The sequence below is a fragment of the Coregonus lavaretus genome (genome assembly GCF_964263955.1).
Source record: "Coregonus lavaretus genome assembly, chromosome: 12".
Taxonomy (NCBI): Eukaryota; Metazoa; Chordata; class Actinopteri; order Salmoniformes; family Salmonidae; genus Coregonus; species Coregonus lavaretus.
The window spans coordinates 20,418,978-20,428,814 of record NC_139999.1 but is presented as its reverse complement, the minus strand read 5'-3'; the positions used below and the strand labels follow the sequence as shown (position 1 = coordinate 20,428,814).

At 44.5% G+C, this 9,837-nt stretch overlaps 1 protein-coding gene across 1 annotated transcript in view; it reads right to left on the bottom strand.

Annotated features, from left to right (window-relative positions):
- Positions 1 to 3,700: 3,700 nt before the first annotated feature.
- LOC311138360 (lipid transferase CIDEC-like) overlaps positions 3,701 to 9,837 on the bottom strand; it is a gene marked incomplete at both ends in the record, with an annotated part of 29,498 nt that continues 23,361 nt past the window's right edge. Inside the window, 2 exons of the mRNA XM_084173023.1 lie at positions 3,701 to 3,902; positions 4,364 to 4,551. Coding sequence (XP_084029149.1) covers positions 3,701 to 3,902; positions 4,364 to 4,551 — 390 coding nt within the window. The remainder of the gene's footprint in view (positions 3,903 to 4,363; positions 4,552 to 9,837) is intronic.

The window sequence follows — 9,837 nt, the reverse complement described above, 5'->3', positions numbered from 1 at the left end:
CAGAAATACCTTATTTACGTAAGTATTCAGACCCTTTGCTTTGAGACTCGAAATTGAGCTTAGGTGCATCCTGGTGCCATTGATTATCCTTGATACAGTGGCTTGCGAAAGTATTCACCCCCCTTGGCATTTTTCCTATTTTGTTGCCTTACAACCTGGAATTAAAATGGATTTTTGGGGGGTTTGTATCATTTGATTTACACAACATGCCTACCACTTTGAAGATGCAAAATATTTGTTGTTGTGAAACAAGAAATAAGACAAAAAAACTGAAAACTTGAGCGTGCATAACTATTCACCCCCCCAAAGTCAATACTTTGTAGAGCCACCTTTTGCAGCAATTACAGCTGCAAGGCTCTTGGGGTATGTCTCTATAAGCTTGGCACATCTAGCCCCTGGGATGTTTGCCCATTCTTCAAGGCAAAACTGCTCCAGCTCATTCAAGTTGGATGGGTTCTGCTGGTGTACAGCAATCTTTAAGTCATACCACAGATTCTCAATTGGATTGAGGTCTGGGCTTTGACTAGGCCATTCCAAGACATTTCAAATGTTTCCCCTTAAACCACTCAAGTGTTGCTTTAGCAGTATGCTTAGGTTCATTGCCCTGCTGGAAGGTTAACCTCCGTCCCAGTCTCAAATCTCTGGAAGACACAGGTTTCCCTCAAGAATTTCCCTGTATTTAGCGCCATCCATCATTCCTTCAATTCTGACCAGTTTCCCAGTCCCTGCTGATGAAAAACATCCCCACAGCATGATGCTGCCACCACCATGCTTCACTGTGGGGATGGTGTTCTCGGGGTGATGAGAGGTGTTGGGTTTGTGCCAGACATAGCGTTTTCGTTGATGGCCCAAAAGCTCAATTTTAGTCTCATCTGACCAGAGTATCTTCTCCCACATGCCTTTTGGCGAACACCAAAACGTGTTTGCTTATTTATTATTTATTTTTGCTTATCTGATTAATGCCTGGTCCTCCTTGCCTGGTCCGTGAGTTTTGGTGGGCGGCCCTCTCTTGGCAGGTTTGTTGTGGTGCCATATTCTTTCCATTTTTTAATAATGGATTTAAAATGGTGCTCCGTGGGATGTTCAAAGTTTCTGATATTTTTTTATAACCCAACCCTGATCTGTACTTCTCCACAACTTTGTCCCTGACCTGTTTGGAGAGCTCCTTGGTCTTCATGGTGCCGCTTTCTTGGTGGTGCCCCTTGCTTAGTGGTGTTGCAAACTCTGGGGCCTTTCAGAACAGGTGTATATATACACACACACTGAGATCATGTGACACTTAAATAAAGTCCACCTGTGTGCAATCTAACTAATTATGTGACTTCTGAAGGTAATTGGTTGCACCATATCTTATTTAGGGGCTTCATAGCAAAGGGGGTGAATACATATGCACGCACCACTTTTCCGTTCTTTTTTGTTTAGATGTTTTATTTATTTTTTACACGTCATTTTTTCCATTTCACTTCACCAATTTGGACTATTTTGTGTATGTCCATTACATGAAATCCAAATAAAAATCAATTTAAATTACAGGTTGTAATGCAACAAAATAGGAAAAACGCCAAGGGGGATGAATACTTTTGCAAGGCACTGTATGTTTCTGCAACTTGATTGGAGTCTACCTGCGGTAAATTCAATTGATTGGACATGATTTGGAAAGGCACACACCTGACTATATAAGGTCCCACAGTTGACAGTGCATGTCAGAGCAAATACCAAGCCATGAGGTCGAAGGAATTGTCCGTAGAGCTCCGAGACAGGATTGTGTCGAGGCACAGATCTGGGGAAGGGTACCAACACATTTCTGCAGCATTGAAGGTCCAAGAACACAGTGGCCTCCATCATTCTTAAATGGAAGAAGTTTGGAACCACCAACCAACAAGACTTCCTAGAGCTGGCCGCCAAACTGAGCAATCGGGGGAGAAGGGCCTTGGTCAGGGAGGTGACCAACAACCCTATGGTCACTCTGGCAGAGCTCCAGAGTTCCTCTGTGGAGATGGGAGAACCTTCCAGAAGGACAACCATCTCTGCAGCGCTCCACCAATCAGGCCTTTATGGTAGAGTGGCCAGACGGAAGCCACTCCTCAGTAAAAGGCACGACAGTCCGCTTGGAGTTTGCCAAAAGGCACCTAAAGGACTCTCAGACCATGAGAAACAAGATTCACAGCCAAGACAACGCAGGAGTGGCTTCGGGACAAGTCTCTGAATGTCCTTGAGAGGCCCAGCCAGAGCCTGGACTTGAACCCGATCGAACATCTCTGGAGAGACCTGAAAATAGCTGTGCAGCGACGCTCCCCATCCAACCTGACAGAGCTTGAGAGGATCTGCAGAGAAGAACGGGAGAAACTCTCCAAATACAGGTGTGCCAAGATTGTAGTGTCATACCCAAGAAGACTCGAGGCTGTAATCACTGCCAAAGGTGCTTCAACAAAGTACTGAGTAAAGGGTCTGAATACTTATGTAAATGTTTTTTAAACATTTGCAAACATTTCTAAAAACCTGTTTTTGCTTGGTCATTATGGGGTATTGTGTGTAGATTGATGAGGAAAAAAATCTATTTAAACCATTTTAGAATAAGGCTGTAACGTAACATCAATTGCTACGATGATCGGAGCAGTAGCCACCAGTTTTACATTGGAGTGTCTGAAGTCAATGGAGAGAAATAATGAGACGCATGAAGTCGGGCAGTTTGGCTAAAATGTTCCAAAATTAGTTTGAAGTAAATTACACAATTTTCCTTGAGATGGTAGAGGGAGAGTGGGTCTATTGTTGCTGCTGCTGCCAAAAGCATCATCCTCTCTCCTGTCTGTCTATGTAATGGCTCATTTCCTTGGCCCTGCACTTCAGCCCCCTACAGCTGGGTAACATTCCCTGGCCCTCTCCCACCCCCTGGCAGGCTAAGGAAAGATGGGCTCCAGTTGGCAGGACAGGACAGGACAGGACAGGCTGGGGGACAATTAGAGGAGTGTAGGTGAGACAACCAGACCTTATGCCAATTACTGTGCCATGAGCCAGTCAGACATGTCACCCATAATGACCTCCAACACTGTGGAGCCAGGTGTGAGTGCAGCCAGGTGTGAGAGTGTGCTTGCATGGATGCATGTGTGTGCATGCACGCATGTCTATGTTGGAGGGGAATAAAGCCGCTCAAAAGGTTAATAAATCATATGATTTATTTTTGCTTATTCATATGAAAAAAGTAGTGTATCAGTTGAAAGTACAGACCAGAAGCAGTCACTGCAAAAGAAAAGTGGGCATTTGCTTGTGGGGTGTTGCAAGCCATATACACAGACAGATATGTAACAAAGCACAAGTGACTGCAGCCAGGTATTTACATAGTGTGGGACAACACAACATTTCCTGTCTCAAAAGTAAATCTAGAGGAGTGACCTAACCAAAAGGTGTGTACCTGTCGCAGTAACCATGACATCAGAGTGATGCAACACTATGACGTGCCATGGTATTGGTCCTGCAGTTTGACTGTACCCATTTTGTTTTTTAGCACAGTCAAATCCCTTTTTGAATATCCTGAAAATCCATCCTTCCTTCCTTTCTCCCTTCCATGAAGTGATCACTAATCTGCCATGACTGGACAGGTGCAAGCTATGTGGTGGAACTTTCCCTTTCACCTGCACAATCAAGTTAGTTGGGTGATTATTAGGGAGAAGGGAAGGATGCATGTTACTAGTATTGGAATAGGTCAAACAACAGTCTTGCCCATCACAGAAGTCCTGCCCTTCAGGATGCTCTGTAGTTGTTTGATCTTGCCTTCCTGTGGCAGTGGTGGCAGGCCCCTGTCTGCCCGGTCATCCTCGTCCAGAAGCTGCTCGATGTAGCAGGAGCAGCCCAGAAGGACGTGGCCTGTGGCCTGCATAGAGAACAGGGTCCATCTCAGAGCCTCCCTACAGGAACAGATGTCAGACAGATAGACTAATACCTGGACTCTAGATCAGTGATCAGACAGGTGAGGTGCAAACCGATAGACAGATAAGCATATAGTAAGGCAAATGGAGAAACACAAACAAATTAGTGAACTCCCGAGTCAGACAGATGGGAATCACAGTGCAGGGATGGAACCTGCATCTCCCTGATCTCTCCTAGTTTAGATACAACTTCCATTCTCTTTCCACTGACTTTTCATAGAGCACAATACAAGCAGAAAATAAAGGAGCCTAGAAAACATTATTTGTCGCCCTTGCACAATTTAATCCTCGCTGTCATAACCGCTCAGCTAAAGCTGAAAATCGGCAGCGCTCAGCACGGATGACATAACCTTCCAAAATTCAACTGAACATATCAACAACCTCCTCCTAGGTCTCACCGCCACACCTTTGACAGTGACACACACTCGCAGGTCACTCACTTCAGCATCTTCTTGGCAGCGTAGCAGCGCACATCATAGGAGACAGAATAGATGCCATAAAGGGTGGCCTTCACGTTCAGACAGCCAATGAAATCCTGAGGGTTGTTCTTGTACAGGTCAAAGGTTATTCTAGCCACATCTTTCCTGCGCTGGGGTTTGAGCTCATTTTGCATTCTGGGAGGAGTGTTCTGGGAGCATAAATATTGAGAGAGGGAGAGAAAGAAGATAAAAGGAGAAACAAGAGAAAATCATTTCCCCCCAGTTAACAGGAATTAAGTCTGGTCTCCTACAGCTTATTTTTGGTGGGAAACTCAATTTGAGTGTGAAGGAAAACTGCATAGATAACCTCTTTCACTGGCTGTCAAACTAAGATAAATGAATGCAAGACTAGTTAGATCCCCCATGCACACACCCCTCCATCCCCTCCACCCAAGGGCTTCAGTCATCTGCAAAAGAACAAAACGAGCATTAGAATACAGATTAATTCATTCTGAACAGTGGATGGACAACAGGAAAGGAAATGGCATTATGTTAATGTGAGACGCTCAGCATGACAGGAGCCAAGTAAACACACAGGGTGATACTGTTCAGGTGGCAGCTCATCGTTTAATGAATATGGAAATTACCTGCTTTGGACAAACAAACACCACTCAACTCCGGCTCAAATTGTGTTTTTATTATGCCTAAAATTGCAAGGAGGTAACTAAATGAGGGGTTTATGATTTGTCATATACAGTTTATTAGGTACACCCATCTAGCACCGCGTCGGAACCCACTTTGTCTCTAGAACAGCCTGAATTCTTCAGGGCATGGATTCTACAAGTTGGAAATGTTCCACAGGGATGTTGGTCCATGCTGATGCGATGGCATCACGCAGTTGCTGCAGATTGGACGGCTGTACACCACCGCCACCAACCTGTACCGTTGACACCAGCTGTCTGTTTGAACTACTGGCACACAGCTCGGACACCCATGATTATCCCACTAGACATGCCACCAGAGGTCTCTTCACAGTCCCCAAGTCCTGAACAGACTATGGGAGGTGCACAGTACTACATAGAGCCATGACTACATGGAACTCTATTCCACATCAAGTAACTCATGCCAGCAGTAAAATTTGATTTAAAAAACAAATAAGAATACACCTTATGGAACAGCGGGGATTGTGAAGCAACAAACATAGACACATGAATACAAACACACGATAACATACGCACTATACACACATGTACACATGGATTTTGTGTTATAGATATGTGGTAGTAGAGGCCTGAGGGCACACACTGAATATGTTGTGAAATCTGTTATGAATGTATATGTTTTGAAAATGTATAACTGCCTTAATTCTGCTGGACCCCAGGAAGAGTAGCTGCTGCCTTGGCTACTGGGGATCCATGATAAATACAAATACACCAGGCAGGTTGCGTCCATGGACTCATGCTGCTTACGCCAAATCCCGAATGCCATCAGCATGATGCAACAGGAACCGGGATTCGTCAGACCAGGCGATGTTTTCCACTCCTCAGTTGTCCAGTGTTGATGATTGTGTGCCCACTGGAGCTGATTCTTCTTGTTTTTAGCTGATGAGAATGGAACCTGGTGTGTTCAATAGCCCATCCATGACAAGGATCGACGAGATGTGCGTTCCGAGATGCCGTTCTGTGCCGTTATTTGTCTGTTTGTGGCCCACCTGTTAGCTTGCACAATTCTTGCCATTTTCCTTCGACCTCTCATCAAAGAGCTGTTCTGCCCACAGGACTGCCACTGACCGGATGTTTTTAGTTTGTCGCATCATTCTCTGTAAACCCTAGACACTATCGTGTGTGAAAAGCCCAGGAGGGCGACCGTTTCTGAGACAGTGGATCTGGCGCGCCTGGCACTGACAAACATACCACGCTCAAAGTCACAAAGGTCACTAGTTTTGCCCATTCTAACGTTCAATCTAACAGTAACTGAATGCCTCGATGCCTGTCTGCCTACTTTATATAGAAATCCACGGCCACGAGACTCACTGTCTGTAGGAGCGATCCATTTTCGTGAACGGGGTGGTGTACCTAAAAAACTGGTGAGTATGTCAGACATAATTTCCCTCAACTCTTCGCCCAGAATAAGAATGATTTTGCATTTATCTGAAAGGATAAGTATTGGTTTCACAAAGTTCGCTGCTTCAGTGTTATGAGATATTTTTGTCAAATGTTACTATGGTATACTGAAGTATAATTACAAGCATTCCATGAGTGTCAAAGGCTTTAATTGACAATTACATTAAGTTTATGCAAAGAGTCAATATTTGCAGCGTTGACCCTTATTTTTCAAGACCTCGGCAATCTGCCCTGGTATGCTGTCAATTAACTTCTGGGCCACATCCTGACTGATGGCAGCCCATTCTTGCATAATCAATGCTTGGAGTGTGTCAGAATTTGTGGGTTTTTGTTTGTCTACCCGCCTCTTGAGGATCGACCACAAGTTCTCAATGGGATTAAGGTCTGGGGAGTTTCCTGGCCATGGACCCAACATTTCAATGTTTTGTTCCCCGAGCCACTTAGTTATCAATTTTGTCTTATGGCAAGGTGCTCCATCATGCTGGAAAAGGCATTGTTAGTCGCCAAACTGTTCTTGGATGGTTGGGAGAAGTTGCTCTCGGAGGATGTGTTGGTACCATTCTTTATTCATGGCTGTGTTCTTAGGCAAAAATGTGAGTGAGCCCACTCCCTTGGCTGAGAAGCAACCCCACACATGAATGGTCTCAGGATGCTTTACAGTTGGCATGACACAGGACTGATAGTAGCGCTCACCTTGTCTTCTCCGGACAAGGTGTTTTCCGGATGCCCCAAACAAGCGGAAAGGGGATTCATCAGAGAAAATAACTTTACCCCAGTCCTCAGCAGTCCAATCCCTGTACCTTTTGCAGAATATCAGTCTGTCCCTGATGTTTTTCCTGGAAAGAAGTGGCTTCTTTGCTGCCCTTCTTGACACCAGGCCATCCTCCAAAAGTCTTTGCCTCACTGTGCGTGCAGATGCACTCACACCTGCCTGCTGCCATTCCTGAGCAAGCTCTGCACTGGTGGTGCCCCGATCCCGCAGCTGAATAAACTTTAGGAGACTGTCCTGGCGCTTGCTGGACTTTCTTGGGCGCCCTGACACCTTCTTCACAACAATTGAACCTCTCTCCTTGAAGTTCTTGATGATCTGATAAATGGTTGATTTAGGTGCAATCTTACTAGCAGCAATATCCTTGCCTGTGAAGCCCTTTTTGTGCAAAGCAATGATGACGGCACGTGTTTCCTTGCAGGTAACCATGGTTAACAGAGGAAGAACAATGATTTCAAGCACCACCCTCCTTTTAAAGCTTCCAGTCTGTTATTATAACTCAATCAGCATGACTGAGTGATCTCCAGCCTTGTCCTCGTCAACACTCTCACCTGTGTTAACGAGAGAATCACTGACATGATGGCAGCTGGTCCTTTTGTGGCAGGGCTGAAATGCAGTTGAAATGTTTTTGGGGGGGATTAAGTTCATTTTCATGGCAAAGAGGGACTTTGCAATTTATTGCAATTCATCTGATCACTCTTCATGACATTCTGGAGTATATGCAAATTGCCATCATCAAAACTGAGGCAGCAGACTTTGTGAAAATTAGTATTTGTGTCATTCTCAAAAAGTTTGACCACGACTGTATATTCCATCCCAAAAGTTTACGTAATTCACATTATTTTCTTCCATTTTATCTAAAACGGCTGGTTATACAACTGCATCTTCATCTGAGAACACGTCAGCATTGATAGAGCTTACAGATATGTGGCTGGATGATGATGCTATGCACGTAGTACTAGTGGATTCTCCATGCCACGGCAAGATCGGAAAGCGGCTTCGGGGAAGTCGAAAGGAGGTGGAGTGTGTTTTCTTCATGAACAACAACTGCTGTGCTGCTTCAAGTGTGAAGGAAATCTTGAGCTTTTGCTCACTTTATCTAGAACACCTCATTGTAAGTTGCAGACCCTTTTATCTACCAAGACCGTTCTCATCCAGAATCATCACGGCTGTCTACATCCCTCCACAAACCAACACCACTCTAACTCAACGAACTGTATGGGGCCATAAACAAAACAAGAAACTGCTCACCCAGAGGCAGCATTTCTGGTGGGCGAAGACTTTAAACCGTCCTACCGTGCATTCGGAAAGTATTCAGACCTATTGACTTTTTCCACATTTTGTTACGTTACTTTCTTATTCTAAAATGGATTAAATAAATAAAAATCCTCATTAATCTACACACAATACCCCATAATGACAAAGCGAAAACTGTTTTTTAGAAATGTTCGCAAAAATAATAATTAATAAGCAGAAATGCAATATTTACATACGTTTTCAGACCCTTTGCTATGAGACTCGAAATTGAGCTCAGGTACCGGAGCATAGACCTACAGTGGGGGAAAAAATTATTTAGTCAGCCACCAATTGTGCAAGTTCTCCCACTTAAAAAGATGAGAGAGGCCTGTAATTTTCATCATAGGTACACGTCAAGTATGACAGACAAATTGAGAATTTCTTTCTCCCGAAAATCACATTGTAGGATTTTTTATGAATTTATTTGCAAATTATGGTGGAAAATAAGTATTTGGTCACCTACAAACAAGCAAGATTTCTAGCTCTCACAGACCTGTAACTTCTTCTTTAAGAGGCTCCTCTGTCCTCCACTCGTTACCTGTATTAATGGCACCTGTTTGAACTTGTTATCAGTATAAAAGACACCTGTCCACAACCTCAAACAGTCACACTCCAAACTCCACTATGGCCAAGACCAAAGAGCTGTCAAAGGACACCAGAAACAAAATTGTAGACCTGCACCAGGCTGGGAAGACTGAATCTGCAATAGGTAAGCAGCTTGGTTTGAAGAAATCAACTGTGGGAGCAATTATTAGGAAATGGAAGACATACAAGACCACTGATAATCTCCCTCGATCTGGGGCTCCACGCAAGATCTCACCCCGTGGGGTCAAAATGATCACAAGAACGGTGAGCAAAAATCCCAGAACCACACAGGGGGACCTAGTGAATGACCTGCAGAGAGCTGGGACCAAAGTAACAAAGCCTACCATCAGTAACACACTACGCCGCCAGGGACTCAAATCCTGCAGTGCCAGACGTGTCCCCCTGCTTAAGCCAGTACATGTCCAGGCCCGTCTGAAGTTTGCTAGAGTGCATTTGGATGATCCAGAAGAGGATTGGGAGAATGTCATATGGTCAGATGAAACCAAAATAGAACTTTTTGGTAAAACCTCAACTCGTCGTGTTTGGAGGACAAAGAATGCTGAGTTGCATCCAAAGAACACCATACCTACTGTGAAGCATGGGGGTGGAAACATCATGCTTTGGGGCTGTTTTTCTGCAAAGGGACCAGGACGACTGATCCGTGTAAAGGAAAGAATGAATGGGGCCATGTATCGTGAGATTTTGAGTGAAAACCTCCTTCC